General features: G+C 45.0%; 1 protein-coding gene across 1 annotated transcript in view; it reads left to right on the top strand.

The window, feature by feature from the left end:
* The window catches only part of LOC126458389 (cytochrome P450 306a1), a 374,739-nt gene that overhangs the window by 292,020 nt on the left and 57,749 nt on the right, over positions 1–24,970 (top strand). The window contains exon 4 of the mRNA XM_050095385.1: positions 24,655–24,845. Coding sequence (XP_049951342.1) covers positions 24,655–24,845 — 191 coding nt within the window. The remainder of the gene's footprint in view (positions 1–24,654; positions 24,846–24,970) is intronic.

The raw sequence follows: 24,970 nt of genomic DNA, 5'->3' as shown, positions 1-24,970 counted from the left end.
ATGTCTCCTAAATCGTTTATGTTGACTAAGAACGCCAGAGGACCTGCATACTGCCGCAGAATTTGTGTCCTTTTGTTGACTGGGCTCATGGCATCTGTTTACTAGCACAACGTGAAAGACGCGTTTGGCCCACCTCGTTAGCACCATCACCGAAATCGACTTGATGGTCAACGGATTTTCTCTAGGTCACGTATAGACTGGCATCAGGCAAGTTTCCACGTCTGCAGAAGTTATTGCGATGGTCGGAGTGGGAGAGAAAGCGTTTTCCATCACAATGGTGACGAAACCAGCCATTCTCTTTAACAATCAGCATGTTAATACCAAAACCAAACTCTGGCCGAACTAGGCTCAGAGGGCCCCACGGTACCGACCAACTGACAAGTGTCGCTAGACGTGGATATGGAGGGGTGTGTGGTCAGCCCACAGCTCTGCCGGCCGTTGTCAGTTTCCGTGACAGGAGCCGCCACTTCTTAGTCAAGTAGCTCCTCAATTGGCTTCACAAGGGCTGAGTGCACCGCGCTTGCCAACAGTTCTCGGCAGACCTGGATGGTCACCCACCCAAATGCTAGCCAACCCCGAGAGCGTATAACTTCAGAGCGGATGGGGAACCTGCGATAACATCGCAGCAAGACACTTGGCGACTTCTTAACACTACGTTTTCAGTTTCCGGGAGCTCTCTGAAATTTACTAGTCGATACGTCTACCGTACAAGATTACTAGATGAAGCTGAAAGGTCGTGGCATAATGCAGGTCTCAGAGAATGATGATAGTTGCTAAACAAATATGCCGATGACTGTTTGGAATTATCCGGTTCGGATTTTAACTAAGACAATTATTTTATGTTTATTTACGTCTTACCCTACAGATATCCGCGCCTTGGGATGCGTAGTTGCCTCGTACTCTTTCGACTGCCGGGTGCAGGGGAACTTCTTTTTTGTCATTATACGGAAAACGATAAGCTGGCTTCCACAAGTTCAAGTAAGCTGGTTATCTGGGAGCTTCACAACGCTTGCTGAGTATTGATGCTGGAAGGTGCTGGGCTCTTGTTTAATGTTAAAAGCTTTCTGGTGACATCAGGTATTATCTCACTAACATCAAACGGGAAAGAAAATTCGAGAACCCTGTACCTTTCATAGTGCTAGATGTGTAATTTAGGGAACTATCGCACAATCAGTCAAACAGTTCATGCATCCAAGCTGCTAACGAGAATAATATACATAAAATGGGGAAGAAAATTGAAGATATGTTAGACGACGGTCAGTTAGGCTTTAGGAAAAGCAAAGGCACCAGAGACGCAGTCCTGACGTTGCACTTCATAACGAAACCAGGACTGAAGGAAATTCAAGATACGTTCGCAAGATATCTTGACGTGGAAAAAGCTTTTGTCAATGTAAAATGGTGCAAGGTGTTCGAAATTCTGACAAAACTAGGAATAAGCTATAGAGAAAGACGATTAATATGTGACATGTTCAAGAACCTAGAGGGACCAAATAGATTAGAAGACCAATAAAGAAGTGCTTGAGTAAAAGAGGATGTAAGACAAGGTTGCAGTCTTTCTGCCCTACCGTTCAGATTTTACATCGAGGAAGCAATGATGGAAACAATAGAAAGATTAAAGAGTGGGATTAAAATTCAGGGTGGAAGGATATCAGTGATAAAGTTCTCTGAAGGCATTGCTGTCCTCAGTGAAAATGAAAAAGAATTACAGGATGTGTTAAATGGAACGAGTACTCGTATGTACTGAGGGTAAACCGGAAAAAGACAACAGTAGTGAGAAGTAGCAGAAGTGAGAACATCCAGAAACTTAACATCTAAATTGGTGATCACGAAGCAAGTGAAGTTAAAGATCTGTGTTATCTTGGAAGGAAAATTATCCAGACGGTAAAAGCGAGGAGGGCAGAAACAGCAGGCGAAGAGGGCACTCCTGGCCCGGAGATGTCTACTAGTGTCAAAAATAAGCTTTAATTGGAGGAAGATATTTCTGAGAATGTATGATTGGAGCATAGCACTGTATGGTACTGAAACATGGACTGTGAGAAAACCGAAACAGAAGAGAATCGAAGCATGTGGGATGTGGTACTACAGGAAGATATTGAGAATTTGGCGAGCTGCTAAGGTAAGGAATGAGGAGGTTCTCCCCAGAATCGGCGAAGAACGGAACATTTGGAAAACATTGATAAGAAGGAGGAATAGGATGAGAGGACTACCAATAAATAATTGAGAACTTACGGTGTAAGTGCTAATCTGGGATGGAGATGTAGGTAGAGGAGTGGAAGTCGGGGCTGGCCGCACCAAACCAGTCAGAAGACCGATGACTCAGAAAAAACAAGTGCTAGTATAAATGTGGACGTCAACTGCTAGATATCTCGTTACGGAGAATAGCAGCTGTTCTCAGTCTGATTTGATGAAACGGGCAGGGCCAGTTTAACGCGCAAGCGACATAAATGGCCTCTTGGAACGCAGCATTTTTAGAGGCGGACAAGTGTAAAATTGTTGTACAGGATGAAAAATAATTACTAGCGAAAAGTGAAACGAGTGAAAATATGTGATAATACTCGTAGAAGTAAAAAATGATCGAGTAAACATAGGACCGCAATGAGTCGTTTGGTAGATACCTTCGAAAGTGTGGTTACTAGCGCCACTGACTTCACTATGAGATATGACATGAATCTTAAATAGGTTTTATTTTTAGTTCCCACTGAATTTGCCTAATGTTTCCCCCGAAACCCTCCTCGACAAGACATACAGTACTACTTCAGCACGGTACACGGTACAGTTTAATGTACACTTGTACCTGTTGTCCTCACACCTGGATACAATACCGCTCCGTCTCTGCAGTGAATTACGGATTCTTCCATACGCCCCTGGATCATCTCGTAAACAGTGACGACTGTATGATTCGCTGCTCCAGTTCTTTAGCCGTGCAAAAGGAATTCTGTACGCTTATGAAATGACCCCAGACAGAAGAATCAAAGGGTTCAGGTATAGTGGCTTGGGCTGTGTTTAACGCATCCATCTCGGACCATATTGGTACGTTAGACATAGTAGTTTGTCAGCAGCAAAATGTGACTGCGCCCCATTATGCTGTGCCGTATTTGCCAACATTGTGCAAGATAAGGCAGGCCATGGGTGTAATTTGTGCGCAATTCGCAATTCTATGTATTCGCTACTATATTACAAACGGTTTGTTCACGGACCCATGTTTACTGGAGCGTTTCTGCTTCTGTTGTCCTATACTTCCTGCGGTGTTCTGTAGCAACCTAAGTACTTCGGGCGGAGTTCGAGCAGATATTACAACACACACACAAATTACATGAATGGAAAATGTTCCTATCGCAACACAAAGAAAGGCGAATATGTCCTGGGCAGAGTCAGAGACGTAAAAGAAGAGAACTAGCGTTTCTACTTACATCTGGTGGCTTCAAAGACTTTTAAATCAAAACGTATTGACATATTCGCCCTTTTCTACGAGATAACACTACTTCCCCATCACAGTGAGCTTTCTTAGATGCACCCCATGTGACACCTACAGTGAAGGATGTAAGAACAGACAGACACAATTTTATTTTCTGCTAGAGAGTAGGATGCATCTACAATAAGGAGTACCTGAGAATGGAGATGCACCTATAAGGTGCATTCCTATATACCTATAAGGTATTTTCCTAATAGGAAGCATAAAGGGCATTGAAAAAGAAACGAACCGGAGGCATAATTACAGAAATCAGTACCTGTATGTTAGAAGTATTGACCCTGGCTGTTGAGACACTTGTACCACTGTGACACAAGGCGGTGAATGGCTGTCTCATTGAATCCCCGGAGCTGCGATGTTCACCAGTTCCGCGGGTACAGCTGGATGTCGTCGTCCACACGAGTGCAGGATCGTTTATGCCGACGTTTTCCTTTGACCAAGATGGCCCCCTTCTGATTCACTTCCTGCAGGAACAGTGAATGCCCAGCGTTACTCGCAAACCTGGTCCATCCTTCGCCGAGCGATCAACTCAAAACGACCGGACGATCTCACCTGTGGGGTTATTCTGCTCCACGACAATGCAAAGCCTCATACGGCCAACACAGTCGTGGCACTCCTGCAGAAATTCCAATGGGAGGTTCTCGGCTACCCTCCATACTGTCCGGACCTCTCCCTTTCTGATCACGCTATTTTTGGTCCCCTTAAAAAAGCTCTGAGGGGCAAACGGTTCACCTCGGACAACGACGTCCAGCTGTACGTGCGGAACTGCTTAACATCGCAGCCCCGGAAATTTGATGAGACAGCCATTCACCGCCTTCTAACAGTGGGACAAGTGTCTGAACAGCAAGGGTCAATACTTCTAACATAGAGGTACTGGTTTGTGTAATTATGCTTCCGGCTCGTTTCTTTTTGAGTGCCCCTTATATTCCAGAATGTGGCACGTGTATCCTAAAATTTAAAGACACTTTGAGTCATATTGCGCGACATGACATGCCATATTTGATGATATGATGGAATGTCTCATGTTACACAACATGACATCAAGTATCAAGCCATTTTACTTGACGCGATGCTTTATGTTACAGAACATGAGTACTAATACTAAGAAGTAAAAAAGCGCACATACATCAAGATGTTTCGATTTAAATGACTTTGAAGCTGGCAACAAAGACGGAAAGGTAGTTCCCATCTCTTACATCCCTAACTCTGACCAGGTCATATTCATCTCGTTTTGTGCTGCGACAGGAGCGTTTTTCATTCTACTCCCCAGCTTTTACTCTACCATAATTCTGACATTAGAACGCTATAGCTTGGCAGCCGGATGTAGATTTTTGTTGAGTCGGGTGACGAGTGATCCGGCATAGGATTTCTTTTTTCAAACATTTTGCTTACATCGTGTAACAGATAAAGCTATCACAAAAATCAGGACTACCATAAATGCGTGTATTTGTCTACTTCCTTACAAAATTCGAAGCTCGTCTTTAATCCATGGTATCTAACGACGGATAAACGAGTTTTTTTACGTAACATCCAAACAAGGCAAGACTTTTCGGATTTTTTTTCAGACGGTTATAACATGTTAGACCAAGGTCAGACACACCGATGGACCAAATTCGAACCGTCACACTCGCTCCAGTCCGGAGTTATTTATGGTGACTGTTCTTGCACATAAAATCCGAACGGTGCACATACAAGTCGTGCCGTTAGCTGAATGTTAATTTCAGCCCAAATAAAATCTTTTGAATTATAAATTACTAGGTTCTTCCAATTTTCTAGGGGGCCAGCCCCGTTTCGTCGTTCAAACCTTGCATACTGTAACATAGCTACAGTAAGACAGATGCTCGAATGGCTTTACAGATGATCGCTGGTTTGGGCTAAACCAAGAACTTTTTTCCTCATATTGCTACACTGAAGCGCAAAAGAAACTGGTATACTATGTTTGACTTTTCACTGTAACTCGTATAGTTACCGAGCACTAAGAGCCCCCCTCTTCTTGCCCCACTCCCCCACAACCGCGATTCAGCGCGCGGCCTTTTCAAAAGCTCTGTAACGACTAGTCGTTTATTAAAATTTCATCATGCAAACAGTGTCCACAGGGGTGACACGTACTTAATGCTGTCGCTGTCAAAACATGCACTTTGTTCCATTCAGAATGGAGGTTTCATATCAAAGTACAATTGTCTTTAACTGGATATAAGTTCAGAATAACTGTTCTATTAGCACGCAACCGGATCTGTGCTTTGACGATGCTTTCGTCGTAAGCAATGATTACAAGTTGGCGCTGATTAAATGCAGACTGGAGCGAGAGGCGCTGCACTCGGGCGTAAATAACATTCCGGCTGTGGCGGCGTAAGGAAACACTTTGGGGGTGTGTGTACGCCATTGCTGCGTTTGGCAGCGAATGTCTTTACTTCTGCCATCGTGAGGTACCAACTTTTTCATGAGACCTCGTTCTGCAGTTTTCGCTATTAACTGTGATCCACCCTGTAGAAATAATAAGTTTTTTTCACTAAACTCTTTTAAAAGTCTCAGGAGTTATGTTAAACTGAAATGAGCTGTCTTCGGTTAATATTTAGCAATGGAATAAGATTCATAAATTTATTTCTGTCACAGCGCACTGTCTATTTAGTACTTATTTTGCAAATAAAAAATACACATTCTCAATCACTAGATTTGAATTTATTTTTAACGGTCTTATCAAGAGCCCAAAGTAAGGCATCTTATGACTGAAGGATGCAGCGCGGAGCAAGAAGGGGGGGGGGGGGGATGCCAAATGATATGTCATGTGTGGAGAAAAACGTTCTCGAAGCAATTCTATTTACGGAAGTTGCTCAGATCTCAAGGATTCTCGAAATCGGCGGCAACCCTCCTACTTGTTGTAGGAAACTAGAAGGCTGCCGCAGGCGAAGGTGGTGGTTAAAAATACGTTCTGATGGGCGTACTTGAGAGTTCTGATCGGTTTTTCGTCTTCTTTGTATGGCAGTGTCGCGGTTTTACTGAGTGCGCCCGTGGATGGTAGCTCGAGGCTTGTATCAGATTGCGGAGTTACCAGTAAACAGGAGGAAGTTTCGATGGAAGGGGCGTACTTGGTTAGTTACAGTTAAAGTAACCAATCTCCATATGTTTTTCAGAAACTTCAAGCGGTTTGGTTTTGTACTGACTTTTGACATACGATGCTAACAACTGTTATACTATTTCAGTTCTGTGGAGACTTCTGCGAAATATACAATTGGAACTGTCTGTTAGTTTTTTAGGTCTTCCTGCCCAGTGCTATTGTCTTTGAAACATTCCTAAATGAAGTTTGGTTACTACAATTCCAATACTACTGCCATAAAGTGACCACAATTTTAAACTTGTCTTGTGGATCAAAGCGAGACTACCTACATCTACATCTACATGATTACTCTGCAATTCACATTTAAGTGCTTGGCAGAGGATTCATCGAACCACAATCATACTATCTCTCTAACATTCCACTCCCGAACAGCGCGCGGGAAAAACGAACACCTAAATCCAGTTTTACTCGATGATTTGCCGTCTACTACTACGAACTGCGGCCTTCCTGAAAGGAAATCACGAATCCAGTCGCACAACTGAGACGATACCCCATAGGCCCGCAGCTTGAATAGAAGTCGCTTGTGAGGAACGGTGTCAAAAGCTTTCAGGAAATCTAGAAATACGGAATCAACTTGAGATCCCCTGTCGATAGCGGCCATTACTTCGTGCGAATAAAGAACTAGCTGCGTTGCATAAGAACGATGTTTTCTGAAACCATGCTGATTACGTATCAATAGATCGTTCCCTTCGAGTTGATTCATTATGTTTGAATACAGTATATGCTCCAAAACCCTACTGCAAACCAACGTCAATGATATAGGTCTTAAACACTGATGCGACCTGCGCAATTTTCCAATCTGTAGGTACAGATCCATCAGTGAGCGAGCGGTTGTATATGATTGCTAAGTAGGGAGCTAATGTATCAGTGTAATCTGAAAGGAACCTAATCGGTATACAATCTGGAGCTGAAGACTTGCCCGTATCAAGCGATTTGAGTTGCTTCGCAACCCCTAAGGTATCTACTTCTAAGAAACTCATGCTAGCAGCTGTTCGTGTTTCAAATTCTGGAATATTCCATTCGCCTTCCCTGGTGAAGGAATTTCGGAAAACTGCGTTCAATAACTCCGCTTTAGAGGCACAGTCGTTGGTAACAGTGCCATCGGCACTGCGCAGCGAAGGTATTGACTGCGTCTTGCCGCTTGTGTACTTTACATACGACCAGAATTTCTTCAGATTTTCTACCAAATTCCGAGACAATGTTTCGTTGTGGAACCTATTAAAGGCATCTCGCATTGAAGTCCGTGCCAAATTTCGCGCGTCTGTAAATTTTAGCCAATCTTCGGGATTTCGCGTTCTTCTGAACTTCACATTCTTTTTCCGTTGCCTCTGCAACAGCGTTCGGACCTGTTTTGTGTACCACGGGGGATCAGTTCCATCTCTTACCAGTTTATGAGGTATGAATCTCCCAATTGCTGTTGCTACTATATCTTTGAATTTGAGCCACATCTCGCCTACATTTGCGTAGTCAGTTTGGAAGGAATAGAGTTTGTCTGTTAGGAAGGCTTGTAGTGACACTTTATCCGCTTTTTTAAATAAAATTATTTTGCGTTTGTTTCTGGTGGATTTGGAAGAAACGATATTGAACCTAGCTACAACGACCTTGTGATCACTAATCCCTGTATCAGTCATGATGCTCTCTATTAGCTATGGATTGTTTGTGGCTAAGAGGTCAAGTGTGTTTTCGCGACCATTTACAATTCGCGTGGGTTCGTGGACTAACTGCTCAAAATAATTTTCGGAGAAAGCATTTAGGACAATCACGGAAGCTGTTTTCTGCCTACCACCGGTTTTGAACAAGTATTTTTGCCAACATATCGAGGGAAGGTTGAAGTCCCCACCAACTATAACCGTATGAGTGGGGTATTTATTTGTTACGAGACTCAAATTTTCTCTGAACTGTTCAGCAACTATATCATCGGAGTCTGGGGGGTCGATAGAAGGAGCCAATTATTAACTTTTTTCGGCTGTTAAGTATAACCTCCACCCATACCAATTCGCACGGAGTATCTACTTCGACTTCGCTACAAGATGAACCACTACTGACAGACACAAACACTCCATCACCAATTCTGCCTAATCTACCTTTCCTGAACACCGTCTGAGACTTCGTAAAAATTTCTGCAGAACTTATTTCAGGCTTTAGCCAGCTTTCTGTACCAACACTAGTCAAGACGATTTTACAAATTTAACAGGGCTAAGGATTGATGCAAGTACGCCGATAAAAGTCCCTTGTTAATCAACTGTGATACACGTCGCCTAATTCGTCACACATGCACTTCATCCCAGCAGCGCTTGGACATCGGCGTGATCGCTTGTGAGAGTTTTCGCGAAGCCATGATATCACGATGAAAGAGGTCTGGACACATTTAATGGAAGCTTCACGATATGTTTACACTGCTTCGAGAAGACAGCTCACAATGTTCTACAACATTCAGGTAAATTAGAAACAGATCGTTAGGATTAAAGTCGTTTCTCACACGATAAGAAAACGCTGAAAATTCTGAAAAATTTTAGCTAGCTGACGCTCAAGAAGGAAGATGTAGTTCTCGCGAAGAACTGTGCGCAAAATTTGAAGAAACTCATTTCATTGCAGAAATTGTAAGTATTCGTCATTTCTGGGTTGGTTCCGTACAAACCGTGAAGGTAATATTAGAGTAACGATAGTTTGAAAAATGAGACACAGAGAATCATTCATTCCGCGCTCCAGCAACGAATGGAATATGAAGAACCTGTTACATATAATGCAATAAAAGTCACTATATACACATCAAAAAAAGTTTTGCATCACACCGGTTTCCAGAAATCCTGAAGACAGCCGTTGACTGTGGCTATTGTATCACAGACACAGTACCTTTCACTGTTCAGAGATGTCACTAAACCCGTTCAAAGATGTAAACAACCATGCATGAGCAGCGCCATTAGACGGAGGGGGTCCGAAAGCCAAAAGTTCTAGTCATTCCACCATGAAGGAGGTACACGTCTCGTGTTGTTTGTAGTTCAAACGTGCCTAGACAGTCAATACCGCAGTTCGATCGCTCCGCATGGTTACTTTGTGCCAGGAACGGCTCTCAAAAAGGGGAGAGTCCAGGCGTCTCGATGTGAACCAAAGCAATGCTATTCGGACATGGAGAAGATACAGAGATACAGGAATTGTCGATGACATTCCTCGCTCAGACCACCCAAGAGCAGTGGATGACAGCTGCCTACTGATTATGGCTCGGAGGGACCCTGACAACAACGCCACCATGTTGAATAATGTTTTTCGTGCAGCCACAGGACGTCGTGTTCGGACTCAAACTGTGGGCAATACGCTGCATGATGCGCAAATTCACTCCCGACGTCCATGGCGAGGTCCATTTATGCAACCACGACACCATGCAGCGCGGTACGGATGGGTCCAACAACATGCTGAATGGACCGCTCAGGACCGGCATCACGTTCTATTCACCGATGAGTGTCGCACATGCCTCCAACCAGACAATCGTCGGAGACGTGTTTGGAGGCAACCCGGTCAGGCTGAACGCCTTAGACGCAGTGTCCAGCGAGTGCAGCAATGTGGAGGTTCCCTGATGTTTCGGGGTGGCATCGTGTTGGGCCGACGTACGCCGCTGGTGGTCATGGAAGACGCCGTGACGGCTGTACGATACATGAATGCCATCATCCGACCGATAGTACAACCATACTGTCAGCATATTGGCGAGGCATTCGTCTTCATCGACGACAATTAGGGCCCCCATCGTGCACATCTTGTGAATGACTTCCTTCATGATAACGACATCGCTCGACTAGAGTGGCCAGCATGTACTCCAGACATAAATCCTATCGAACATGTCTGGGATGGATTGAAAAGGGCTGTTTATGGACTACGTGACCCACCAACCACTCTGAGGGATCTACGTCGAATCGCCGTTGAGGACAATCTGGACCAACAGTACCTTGATGAACTTGTGGGTACCATGCCACGACGAATACAGGCATGCATCAATGCTAGAGGACGTACTACTGGGTATTAGAGGTACCGGTGTGAACAGCAATCTGGACCACCACCTCTGAATGTCTCGCTGTATGGTGGTACAACATGCAACGTGTGGTTTTCATGAGCAATAAAAAGGGGGGAAATGATGTTTATGTTGAACTCTGTTCCAATTTTCAGTACATGTTCCGGAACTCTCTGAACCGAGGTGACGCCCAATGACTCTTTCAGTGGAGCTGCACAACGAGCTCGAACTCTTCGGGAATCGGCGAGATGCCGCGAGTAATGAGTCTCATGAGCAGGACAACTACGTCAGTAGTATGTGGTGTAAGTTGAGAATTTGGGTCTGAGGGGAGGCGTGCTAGGATAGTCCGTGCGATTATGGTGACCACGGTATCCGGATGGCTTGCTGGTCTGCGCATCTTCCTAGTTAGTGGGGGAACTGGGTTCGAATTTCAACTTGCTCCGTTGATATAAATCAGTGCCCACTGGCAGCTAATGTCTTTATTTCCTTTGTGTCTTAAAAATCACTCTGTGCGACACACACACACACACACACACACACACATACACACATACATACAACACATAGTGATTTGCAGAAAACGAACAAATAAGTAGATAAGTGTGTGAATCTACGCATGCGTTCATGCTTTTCGGAGATCCTGGGTACTTTCGTTGTTGCAAGTTCGTTCACGTGGAATTGGAAGATTGGGACATGGGGAGGGGGCAATAGCCATAATGATACACTTGTGTGACTAATCTGTCCTTCCCAGAGGTTGCCATGTCCAGCTCCAAATTGTGTATCACTCCGCGGGCAGCTTAGAATGTAAAGTGAGTGCGTTCTGAACAAAGGCTCCAGCACGGACGGAGAATTTTACTCTTACTCTCACAAGTAGGTTACTACGGTTTAACAAGGAAAGCTGCCCCTGGGGTTTCGCTTGAGCTTGCTAGACATGCAGACATTGACAAAGTACTGTCGGAACATCTAACACCTGACGTGAGGATCTTTTCCTGTGTTTCTGACATCTCAGACTACCTTGTCCCAGATTCTAGAGCTCTTCCAAGTGATTACGTGCAGTTCGCTAACTGGCAGACCTTCAGTCAGCCGCTTTTCTCCAACTCAGGGATTAATGAAATTCAGAGTGCAACTTGGTACGCCTTTTTAACTCACAGATGAGAGTGTTAATGTCTGTTCCTTCTGAATAGTAACGAGCATTCATCTCTGTATTCAAACATGTATTCTGACTTTCAAAGGAGTAACCAGATTTCGATCGGAAAGATCGATTACTCGACATGATGAATCGATGAGTCTACGTGGAAAGATGAGCCTTAGTTAACACTCCTGAATGATTACAAACAATACGTGGCCTTTAATAGTAAATAGCGTATGCATTCATTCTGTATCCATTATAAAGCACTGTTTAGAGATTAAAATTGTGTAAGGCGTCAGCAAACGATTCTAAATAATCGGGGTGCAATATCTCACCAAAGCGATTTACCGAATGCAAGCTGTAACGTCGACAATGTAGAGAGTAGCCGACCACATACAGAGCAATTGCCATTGCAGTGCTCCAGAGTCCATATCATGATTATTGGCTCACTTTCAGCAGCTCAGAAATTGACTAATATTCTCACTGGGTACATGGTAGTCACGTTCGACGCAGTAATTGTCCTTCCTCATGACCACCGTATTATGTGTTGACGGTTTCTACACCTATTTCTGATGTGTTGCATTTTTCCGGTGTGCCATTCATTTCTTAAGTTACACACGCAATAACTCTAGAGCACCTACAGCATAATGTAACAGTATATTATAATGTGAAAATTGTGTATGCTTCTGTGCGTGATACCTTGGAGAACTAAATATTTGTGACTGTCACCACAAGAAACTTTCTAAATGTGTATGTTTGTATATTGTATCAGGAGGTACCCAGAAGTATCGTTTCAGCGAAACTCCGATGTGGGTATATAAGCACCGAAATGTGACGTTCGTTTCTCTCCGACATGAGTGCGCTAAATGTGGAAACGTTAACTATGGCGGCGTTATTAGCAAACGCTTCCAAACAAGAGCAACGTACTGTAGTCTCTTCTTGGCTGCCCAAGGACAAACACCGTCAGACATCCATCGGATAGTGAACAATATGTATGGGCAGAATTTCTGTCGAAAATCACCGTTGAGGAATGGCGCACCATGGATTGCTGTTGCTTCACGATAACAAACGTCCCCATATCGGCAATGTCGCGACGCAGAATTTACGCCAATTCAGGTGGCACACACTCAAGCACCCGTTTATAGTCCCGATTGCTCCCCATGCTATTATCACGCTTTCGGTGCCTTAAAAAAAGCGTGTCGGACGCAGGATGTACATCAGGCAGTTACAGACTTGTACACGCTGCAGGACATGGCGTTTCACCAAACGGCTAATTTGAACCTGCTGTGTCGGTCGATAATGATTGCTCAATGCTCACGGCGCTTTCACGTGATTGACGTACCGGTTGTTGACTGTACAATCTTCAATCGGAAACTTTTTGACCGTCCATTAGTAGTAGAAGGTTGAACTATGCGTGAACAGTTGCATTTGGTCATTTATATACTAACCACTTAAAATCTCAGTTTGCAAAATTTCATTAAAATGAAACCATGACAAGACGCCTCAGACCGCAGGGCTACCCTGCGCGGCATAGTAGTTCAGAAATAGCACTGTAGCAGGCAACTTAAACGTTTCATTTACTTCCTCTGACACACGGTCTTTCCATTAGCGTATCGCGTATAACTGCAATATGATTTTGTATTCCACTGTGTTACCAGTTATAATACTTTACCGTTTCATGTACATATTCAAAGACGTGTATCTGTAATGTGATGACTGCTGTGTACATCGTCACACGTAGCACACAGCAATAACCAGAGACGGTGCCACCAGTTAGGCATTAGCAACGAGTCGTCATAGTTTTAGACCAGTTGTCGTGCATCGCCAGTTGCCGAACAATTACATTAGCCGACAAAATTTAAATTTTTTTCTGAAACTGGAGTGAAAGCAGTTTATGTAAGCGTAGGCTTCCACAGCCGTTTGTCACTGTTAATAAATTTCTCCCGGGCTCATGAGTGCATTGTCAATACAGTCAAACCTCGATATAACGAATTTCATGGGACCATTAAAATTAAATTGTTGTACCAGGGTTATTGTTATAAGGAGGTTTTTTATTTTTTTTAATTTGACCTTTGAGTGCGTACTCAATTTAGCCATCGGCAACACATAGTGACAATGTACACATAATTCAATAAACAAATACAGAAATTCATATTTACAAGAATAAAAAGCTTAACTGTTACAGTTTTGTACGTAGTGTTTTAAAAATTGAATTGAATTGTAAAATAATTAAAAGTGTCTTGGCTTACAATTCACACCAATTCTGAAATATCTTCATCAGCAAGACATATTTATAATTTACGTACACCATTAAAACCTACAGATTGTAACCAGTACTCTTGATGAAGTTAACTATCAATTTATATAGACGAACGTCTTTAGTGCACAAAAGAGAAGAAGCTGATTGAGGAAGATGGTAGCCCATACTCAGCAATGTCTTCAGAAAGACCAACCGTTCACGGTCAAATTTGGGGCACATAAATACGATGTGGTTGACATCAGCTTCCGACTCAGGATCACACTCACATGCTGGTGAACAGTAAACGTTGATCCGATGTAGATGTTGTGGGAAAGAGGCATGATTGAAGCGGAGTCTTATGATGGTAGAAATCGTTGATCCGGCCAGATGTGTTCTCATGAACCACGGCTGTGAAGGAATCCGAGATTGTAGCACTGCGTAATAACCGCCTTTTGTCTGTTGAGAAACGTTCCACATTTCCTGCCGTTTTTGTCTTGCGTGATCCTTGACTTCACGTAAGTAGTCTGTATAAGGAAGGTGCAGATCGAGGACGGTGCCTAAAGTTGCCGCTTGTCTGGCTAATGCATCAACTTCATCATTATAGAGGATACCAGAGTGGGAAGGTACCCACAACAAATGGATCGTCCGGCCCGTGCGTGTGCTGCGAATATATTCAGATATCACATCCAAGATATAACTGTCGGTTGTTTTGTTCCATCGACTGTACTGAATGTTTTTAAGAACGCTTTGCGAGTCAGATACTATCAATATCTTGGGGAAGGAAGTGCCAGAGACAAACTTAAGTGCTTCCAAAACTGCCACTGTCTCCGCCGTAAAAATGGAAGTGCTCGTAGGCAGTTTGAAGGTTTTGCGGATATGGATCTGAGGCCAGAAAAAAGCGCATCCTGTACACTCTTCTTACGGAATTTTGGAGCCATCGGTATATACACAGAGAAAACCCGGCCATTGTGCTTGAACGAGACGATTTCGTTATCGTGACTCGGAGCAAGGAGCCGTGTTTTCGTGGCTGAGAAGTACGTTACTGTCGCACTATTCTGACGAAAAATAACGTTAAAAGACGAATAATGAAACACACTTAGTTCACTTCAGAATATGTGCAGATTATCTTACTTTTGTGTACAGAAAAATTCACTTATTTTCCTTTGCTTCTTTCTTCTTAAGGATTCTCTTGGGAATATTGTCTTTATATCCTCTAACGCAATCAATTGCTGCGCTGAAACACTGGAACTTGAAGATGCTACGTGCTGAATGATGTCCAACTGATCTATTAGCTCCATCAGATGAGGGGATTCGCACTTATCATATCACTGTCGTCGTCAGAATCTTCAACAGTCGAATTACCGTTTAACTGTTCGATGATAAATTCGTCTGTATTTGCCACAAACACCAACGCCTCATCATTCACTGATAAGTATTCGACTACTGAAGCATCTATGGTTTTACCAGTAACTGCTGAATAAATCTTCAGATCACTTTGAATATCATCCTGAGTTATTTTATCCACCACACCATTCTCATTAACATCTTTACTTTCGGAAATTCTTGCTTTTTTCCAGCAGTGCACAATCACATTCGACTGTACACTGTTCCAGGAACTGCCGTCTGTGTCACGTCTGCTGTGCAGCGAGCTACGTTAATTTAAGTATTAACTGTATTTTTCTTACTTGTCATTCCTTCTTCGGTGTGTTTCTGCTTTTAGGAAACTTTAATTGTCGAGTACTAGTAGTAGTGTTCCATAGATTTCGTGTTTGTTTTGAATACAGTCAGAGAGAGTCCCTTTAGTCAACCACAGTGCCAGTAGTGCTAGTGTTTGTTTTGAATACAGTCCAGAGACAGGTAGTGCTATTTTCATTGTTTTCTACAAGAAGTGTGTAGTAACCACAGTTTAGTCAACTATCAGCCGCCTTTAGTGAATTAGCAGTCTAGTTAAAAGTTGATTAACTCTCTACAGTAAATTGATTTCTTAGGATGGCTAGGATGTGTGACTGCTGTGTACGGACGCAGGAGCTGGCCACTGTTCGCGAACAGCTGAACGTGTTGATGGCCGCGGTCAGCCGTCTTCAGGCTGCTGCCTCCGAGTGTAGCGGCAGTGCGGAGTCTGGTGCATCGCATGGTACACCCCAGGTGTTACATGCTTCACCCACTGTCCCTGCTGTCGAGACATCTTCGCCGGTACCGGGCGCCGTTGGGCCACCCTCTCCCCAAGGGGAGTGGCGGGTTCAGCGGTGTTCGCGGCGCACGAGGCGGAGGGTCAATGTGGAAGCTCGCCGTGTGGCATCGCCCGCTCTGCCTGTGAGTGGACATGTGGCCGCTCCTTCAGCAAGGTCCGAGCAGGCACACGGGGGGAGGGGTTTATTAGTGATTGGGAGCTACAACGTTAGGCGGGAGATGGAGCCCCTTAGGGAAATAGCGGGAAGGTCGGGGAAGAAGGCCAGTGTTCACTCCGTCTACTTGCCGGGGGGTCTCATCCGAGATGTGGAGGAGGCCCTGCCGGCGGCGATAGAGAGCACTGGGTGCACCCGACTGCAAGTTGTTGTTCATGTCGGCACCAATGACTCCTACCGTCTGGGTTCAGAGGTCATCCTCAGTTCATACAGGCGGTTGGCGGAGTTGGTGAAAGCGGAAAGCCTCGCTCGCGGGGTGGAATCTGAGCTAACTATTTGTAGTATCGTTCCCAGAACAGATCGCGGTCCTCTGGTTTCGAGCCGAGTGGAAGGCTTAAACGAGAGGCTCAGACGATTCTGCGGACATCTGGAGTGCAAATTTCTCGACCTCCGCTATCGGGTGGATAAATGTAGGGTCCCCCTGAATAGGTTAGGCGTGCACTACACGCCGGAAGCGGCTACAAGGGTAGCGGAGTACGTGTGGAGTGCACATGGGGGTTTTTTAGGTTAGAGAATTCCCTCCCTAGGCCCGACAAGACGCCTCCTGAGGCGCGGCAAGGTAGGAGTAGGCAAAATGCAACAGGGAATAACAATATTAATGTGCTAATAGTAAACTGCAGGAGCGTCTATAGAAAGGTCCCAGAACTGCTCTCATTAATAAACGGTCACAACGCCCATATAGTACTAGGGACAGAAAGTTGGCTAAAACCAGACTTAAACAGTAATGAAATCCTAAACTCAGATTGGGATGTATACCGCAGAGACAGGCTGGACAGTGAAGGGGGAGGCGTGTTTATAGCGATAAGAAGTGGAATAGTATCGAAGGAAATTGACGGACATCCGAAATGTGAAATGATTTGGGTGAAGGTCACGGTTAAAGCAGGCTCAGACATGGTAATTGGATGTCTCTATAGGCCCCCTGGCTCAGCAGCTGTTGTGGCTGAGCACCTGAAGGATAATTTGGATAATATTTCGAGTAGATTTCCCCACCATGTTATAGTTCTGGGTGGAGATTGTAATTTGCCAGATATAGACTGGGAGACTCAAACGTTCATAACGGGTGGCAGGGACAAAGAATCCAGTGAAATTTTTTAAAGTGCTTTATCTGAAAACTACCTTGAGCAGTTAAACAGAGAACCGACTCGTGGCGATAAGATATTAGACCTTCTGGTGACAAACAGACCCGAACTATTTGAAACAGTTAACGCAGAACAGGGAATCAGCGATCATAAAGCGGTTAGGGCATCGATGACTTCAGCCGTAAATAGAAATATTAAAAAAGGTAGGAAGATTTTTCTGTTTAGCAAAAGTGACAAAAAGCAGATTACAGAGTACCTGACGTCTCAACACAAAAGTTTTGTCTCAAGTACAGATAGTGTTGAGGAGCAGTGGACAAAGTTCAAAACCATCGTACAATATGCGTTAGATGAGTATGTGCCAAGCAAGATCATAAGAGATGGAAAAGAGCCACCGTGGTACAACAACCGAGTTAGAAAACTGCTGCGGAAGCAAAGTGAACTTCACAGCAAACATAAACATAGCCAAAGCCTTGCAGACAAACAAAAATTTCGCGAAGCGAAATTAGTGTGAGGAGGGATATGCGAGAGGTGTTCAATGAATTCCAAAGTAAAGTTCTATGTACTGACTTGGCAGAAAATCCTAAGAAATGTTGGTCTAATGTGAAAGCGGTAGGTGGATCAAAACAAAATGTCCAGACACTCTGTGACCAAAATAGTACTGAAACAGAGGATGACAGACTAAAGGCCGAAATACTAAATGTCTTTTTCCAAAGCTGTTTCACAGAGGAAGACTGCACTGTAGTTCCTTCTCTAGATTGTCGCACAGATGGCAAAATGGTAGATATCGAAATAGACGACAGAGGGATAGAGAAACAATTAAAATCGTTCAAAAGAGGAAAGGCCGTTGGACCTGATGGGATACCAGTTCGATTTTACACAGAGTACGCGAAGGAACTTGCCCCCCTTCTTGCAGCGGTGTACCGTAGGTCTCTAGAAGAGCGTAGCGTTCCAAAGGATTGGAAAAGGGCACAGGTCATCCCCGTTTTCAAGAACGGACGTCGAACAGATGTGCAGAACTATAGACCTATATCTCTAACGTCTATCAGTTGTAGAATTTTGGAACACGTATTATGTTCGAGTATAATGACTTTTCTCGAGACTAGAAATCTACTCTATAGGAATCAGCATGGGTTTCGAAAAAGACGATCATGTGAAACCGAGCTCGCGCTATTCGTCCACGAGACTCAGAGGGCCATAGACACGGGTTCACAGGTAGATACCGTGTTTCTTGACTTCCGCAAGGCGTTCGATACAGTTCCCCACAGTCGTTTAATGAACAAAGTAAGAGAATATGCACTATCAGACCAATTGTGTGATTGGATTGAAGAGTTCCTAGATAACAGAACGCAGCATGTCATTCTCAATGGAGACAAGTCTTCCGAAGTAAGAGTGATTTCAGGTGTGCCGCAGGGGAGTGTCGTAGGACCGTTGCTATTCACAATATACATAAATGACCTTGTGGATGACATCGGAAGTTCACTGAGGCGTTTTGCGGATGATGCTGTGGTATATCGAGATTTTGTAACAATGGAAAATTGTCCTGAAATGCAGGAGGATCTGCAACGAATTGACGCATGCTGCAGGAAATCGCAATTGAATCTCATGTAGACAAGTGTAATGTGCTGCGAATACATAGAATGAAAGATCCATTATCATTTAGCTACAATATAGCAGGTCAGCAACTGGAAGCAGTTAATTCCATAAATTATCTGGGAGTACGCATTAGGAGTGATTTAAAATAGAATGATCATATAAAGTTGATCGTCGGTAAAGCAGATGTCAGACTGTGATTCATTGGAAGAATCCTAAGGAAATGCAATCCGAAAACAAAGGAAGTAGGTTACAGTACGCTTGTTCACCCACTGCTTGAATACTGCTCAGCAGCGTGGGATCCGTACCAGATAGGGTTGATAGAAGAGATAGAGAAGATCCAATGGAGAGCAGCGCGCTTCGTTACAGGATCATTTAGTAATCGCGAAAGCGTTACGGAGATGATAGATAAACTCCAGTGGAAGACTCTGCAGGAGAGACGCTCAGTAGCTCGGTACCCTTCGCCACACAGCACCAGGTGGCTTGCGGAATATGGATGTAGATGTAGATGTAGATGTCACAAGCCTGCTTCACATTGAAACTGTAGAGGTTGCTCACCTTTCTTTCAATGTTTGCGATCACGTGTTGAACTAAATGTGAACGGTACTTTAAAACAAAGTTCTTAATTATCCCCATATCTAGTGGCCGAACAATTGAAGTACAGTTCGGAGGGAAGTGGCATAGTTCAAAGTCCTTCAGCGCTGGCATGCTGATGTGCGCGCTACAATTATTCACCAGCAATGCAATTCTCTTATTATTCATTGACATCTCTTTAGCCTGCCGAGGTAGCCGAGCGGTTCTAGGCGCTTCAGTTTGGAACCGCGCGACCGCTACGGTCGCAGGTTCGAATCCTGCCTCGGGCATGGATGTATGTGATGTCCTTAGCTTAGTTAGGTTTAAGTAGTTCTAAGTTCTAGGGGACTGATGACATCAGATGTTAAGTCCCATAGCGCTCAGAGCCATTTGAACCATCTGACATCTCTCTAAAAAAAAATGGCTCTGAGCACTATGGGACTCAACTGCTGAGGTCATTAGTCCCCTAGAACTTAGAACTAGTTAAACCTAACTAACCTAAGGACATCACAAACATCCATGCCCGAGGCAGGATTCGAACCTGCGACCGTAGCGGTCCTGCGGTTCCAGACTGCAGCGCCTTTAACCGCACGGCCACTTCGGCCGGCGACATCTCTTTATCAAGCGAAAGCAGCCACTCACTAAAAAGAGTAGACGTCCTCCATGCTTTTCGATTTGCCTTGTGATTGACTGCAATAATAGAAATTAGTTTTACAACATGACTGTTGCAAAACACTAGAGCTGAAGCTATACCGTATTGAATTGCCTTATAAGTTGAAGGAAGGTAAAATAAAATGTATGTACCCCCTTACCTGGTAAGCTTCTTGCATTTCTGAAGCACCGGGGGTTTGCTGATCGTCCGATCACCAGTGGTGTCAATTTATGTGTCCCTGACTCGTTGCTTCTGAGAAGAACAGTTAGGCGTACCTTAGACTGTTTCCCTCCTTTACACCTTTCTCCTCTAAATGCCATCATATTCTCTAGCATCAGTTGATAAAACAATCCCGTCTCATCTGCATTGTACAAGTTTTCAGGACTGTATTTTTCTACCAGTTTACACATGGTGTCTTTCCTTCAAAATTCTGCATCACCTAAAGTTGCTGTTTTTTCTTCTCCTGAAATCAATTTAAAAATGATCCCATGCCTGTTCGTAATCTCTCCTATTTTGCAATAGGTTGACTGGGGAAATTTTACATGAACCTATGCTCTGTTAGCCACACAAGAGCATTTTTGTTGATGACTGACAACAGTATGGTTCAAATGGCTCTGAGCACTATGGGACTTAACAGCTGTGGTCATCAGTCCCCTAGAACTTAGAACTACTTAAACCTAACGAACCTAAGGACATCACACACATCCATGCCCGAGGCAGGATTCGAACCTGCGACCGTAGCAGTCGCGCGGTTCCGGACTGCGCGCCTAGAACCGCGAGACCACCGTGGCGGGCTACAACAGTGTGCTGAATGACATTACATCGGTATTTATTTCATTTGCACACAAATAATTATACCTCCAAGAACATCTTCATCTACATCTACATAGATATTCCGCAAGCCACTGTATGGTTCGTGGTGGAGGGTTCCCGAACTACTACTTTTCATTTCCCCCTCCTGTTCCACTCGCCAATAAAGCGAGGGAAAAACAACTGTTTGTACGCCTCCGTATGAGCCATAATTTCCCGTATCTCATCTTCGTGGTCCTTACGCGCGATATATGTTGGCGGCAGTAGAATCGTTCGGCAGTCAGCTTAAAATGCCGCTTCTCTAAATTTTGGCAACAGTTTTTCTCGAAAAGAACGTCGCCTTCCTACCAGGGATTCCCATTTGTGTTCCCAGGCATCTCCGTACCAATTACGTGTTGCTCGAACCTACCGGTAACAAATCTAGCAGCTCGCCCCCACATTGTGTCGGTATAGCCAATATAAGACAAAAAGTGTCTGGCACAGTTGGTGGATCGGTCACTGCTTCTAAAGTGGCTGGTTATCAAGATTTAAGAGAGTTTGAGTGTTATAGTCGGCGCACGATCCATGGGACACATCATCTCCGAGGTGGCGATGAAGTGGGGATTTTCCCGTACGACCTTTTCACGAGTGTTCCGAGAACATCAAATCGCCGACATCGCTGCGGTCTGAAAAAGATCCTGCAAGAACGGAAGCAACGACGACTGAAGAGAATCGTCCAAACTGATAGAAGTGCAACCCCTCCTCAAATTGCTGCAGATTTCATTGCTGGGCATCAACAAGTGTGAGCGTGTGAACCATTCAACGAAAGATCATCGATTTGGGCTTTCGGAACCGAAGGCCCACTTGTGTGCCCTTGATGACTGCACGACATAGCCGGCATGGGTGGCTGAGCGGTTCTAGGCACTACAGTCTGGAACCGGGCGACCGCTACGGTCGCAGGTTCGAATCCTGCCTCGGGCATGGATGTGTGTGATGTCCTTAGCTTAGTTAGGTTTAAGTAGTTCTAAGTTCTAGGGGACTGATGACCTCAGAAGTTTAAAACCCACAGTACTCAGAGCCATTTGAACCATTTTGAGCTGCACGACATAAAGCATTACGCCTCGCCTGGGCCCATCAACACCGACGTTCGACTGTCAATAACTGGAAACAAGATGCCTGGGCGGACTGGTCGCGTTACAAATTGTATCGACCGGATGGACGTGTGTAGGTATGAGGACAACCTCATGAATCCATTGATCCTGCATGTCAGCAGGTGATTGTTAAAGCTGCTGGAGGCTCTGTAATGGCTTGGGGCGTGTGCTGTTGGAGTTATATGAGACCCCTGATACGTCTAGATACGACTCTGACAGGTGACACGTACGTAAGCGTCGTGTCTAATCAGCTCCGTCCATTCACGTCCGTTGTGCGTTCTGACAGACTTCGGCAATTCCAGCAGGACAATGCGACACTCCACAAGTCCAGAATTGCTACAGAGTGGCTCCAGGAACACTCTTCTAAGTTTAAACACTTCCGATGGCCACCAAACTCCCCAGATGTGAACCTTTGTCAGCACATCTGGGATGCCTTGCAACGTGTTGTTCGGAAGAGATCTCCACCGCATCGTACTCTTGCAGATTTATTCATAGTCCTGCAGGATTCATCGTGTCTTCCCTCCGGCATTTCTTCAGAAATTGGTCGAATCCATGCCACGTCGTGTTGCGACACTTCTGCGTGCTCGCGGTGGCCCTACACGATATTAGTTTCTTTGGCTCTTCAGTGTCATATGCACGGTCCTGTCGTATGAATGTGACCACAACCTGCTTTCGCCGTCAACGTGCAATAACCAGTCACAAACGGCTGGCGGCAGCACTAACAGTGGGTGGCGTATAACGCGTGTTGAGGGAGGGGGGGGGGGGCGGAGGAGAGAAATATTGTAGTCATTGTAATGCGGAAACGCAGCGATATATCTGAGGCCCAGAAGGGCATGTTTATTGGCTTTCGGGCCAAGAGTGGAAGCATTTCCGAAACGGCTAAGTTTGTAAACTGTTCGCATGCCACCGTGGTTAACGTATACTATGCATCGCAAAATGGCACTATCCCAGACCAGCGCCAGGCAACTGTGGTGCACCATGGGACATAGATAACAGTGGCAACGATGACTGCATAGATGCGCGCAGGCAAATAGACGTGCAACTATTGCTCAAGTGCCCGCCCAGATGAACCAAGGGATTATCAACAGTGTCCCCTGAACGACTGTTCAGCGATCGGTGCTGCGTATGGGCATACGCAGCAGACTACTGGTTCATGCACCCGTGCTGACTGCTGTATATCGGTGACGAAAGCAGAAATTTGCACGCCAATACGGCAACTGGACGTCCACTGAGTGGCGACAGGTGGTCTTTTCAGATGAATCACTTTTTATGCTCCATCAGACAGATGACCGTTGGCGTGTACGACATGAACAGTCTGAAAGGAAACACCTGTCAACCAGGAGGGACTATTATTGTATGTCGAAAGACAGAATCTCGTCATTCTGGAAGGCACAACGAATCAACACAAGTACATGTATCTATCCTTGGGGACCATGTTCACCCCTGCCTGCCGGCCGGAGTGGCCGTGCGGTTCTAAGCGCTACAGTCTGGAACCGGGCGACCGCTACGGTCGCAGGTTCGAATCCTGCCTCGGGCATGGATGTGTGTGATGTCCTTAGGTTAGTTAAGTTTAATTAGTTCTAAGTTCTAGGCGACTGATGACCTCAGAAGTTAAGTCGCATAGTGCTCAGAGCCAGACACCCCTGCGTATGGTTTGTTTTTCCTCGGCACGATGGCATCTAACACCAAGACAGTGCAACATTTCACACAGGTTGTAGTGTACGTGCGTGATTCTGGGAACATTATGATTATTTTACCGCACTTCCCTGGCCACCACACTCACAGGATTTAAACCCAATCGAGAATCTGTGGAACCAGCTTGTTCAGGCTGTTCGCGCCATGGATCCTCAACCGAAAGAAATAGAGCGTCCACTGGGCTGCCGAACCGCACAATAACCCTGGGTACAATGTGGGCGGCGGTGGGGTGGGTGGACTGCTGTGGCCTGTTGCCCCACTGAGGGCTACGGCGGGGTGAAGTCCCTCCATCGTTTCCAGGGCCACAGCTCAAAAAACACAGCTGTGTAGTACCCTCACGTTATTGTACATAGATTATGTATACAATGCAATTAAAAATTGTGATTATAGATATAAGGTCACCTGCTATAGGTTTAAGGTAATAACGGAAAACAAACACTGCTATGTTTCCATACTAAAGGGGTTGGGGGATGGAGGGGTGACTAAAATCAAGCATCACCCTGTGCAGTACATCTGAGCAGGTGAAACACGCCTTCTCCTGCTATAAGGTGGTACTGTTCCACATGGTGGCAGCAGTACTGTTCATCAGACCTTTTTTGTGATAGTGGGTCTTTTTTAGAGGTGTACCTGCATGAATACAGTGCCTTGAGTCACGGAAATTGTAAATTTAGAGATTATCATTCTATCAGACCTTAGTTGTTTCTTACCCTGTCAGGAATTGCCTAAGCATATCTTGTATGTCTAACGCCCGCTGGTGTTTTTGTGCAGAAGCTGGAGGGTGAGACGGTGGACCCGCTGTCGGCGCTGCAGCACTCGGTGGGCAACGTGATGAATGCGCTCGTGTTCGGCCGCACCTACGCGGAGGACGATCCGGTGTGGCGCTGGCTGCAGCACCTGCAGGAGGAGGGCACCAGGCTCATCGGCGTCGCCGGGCCGCTCAACTTCCTGCCCTTCCTCAGGTAGCCTGCCGACGGGAGCTCTACGTCCAAGCTACTCAGCGACTCCAGTTAATACCTTTCGCTGTGAACGGACGCGGAATAGTCATAAAGTTTTAATTATCACCACGAAAAAGTCGACTTGTGAT

The sequence above is a fragment of the Schistocerca serialis genome, chromosome 1 (genome assembly GCF_023864345.2).
Source record: "Schistocerca serialis cubense isolate TAMUIC-IGC-003099 chromosome 1, iqSchSeri2.2, whole genome shotgun sequence".
NCBI classification, from domain to species: domain Eukaryota; kingdom Metazoa; phylum Arthropoda; class Insecta; order Orthoptera; family Acrididae; genus Schistocerca; species Schistocerca serialis.
This window is presented reverse-complemented; position numbering and strand designations above follow the sequence as displayed.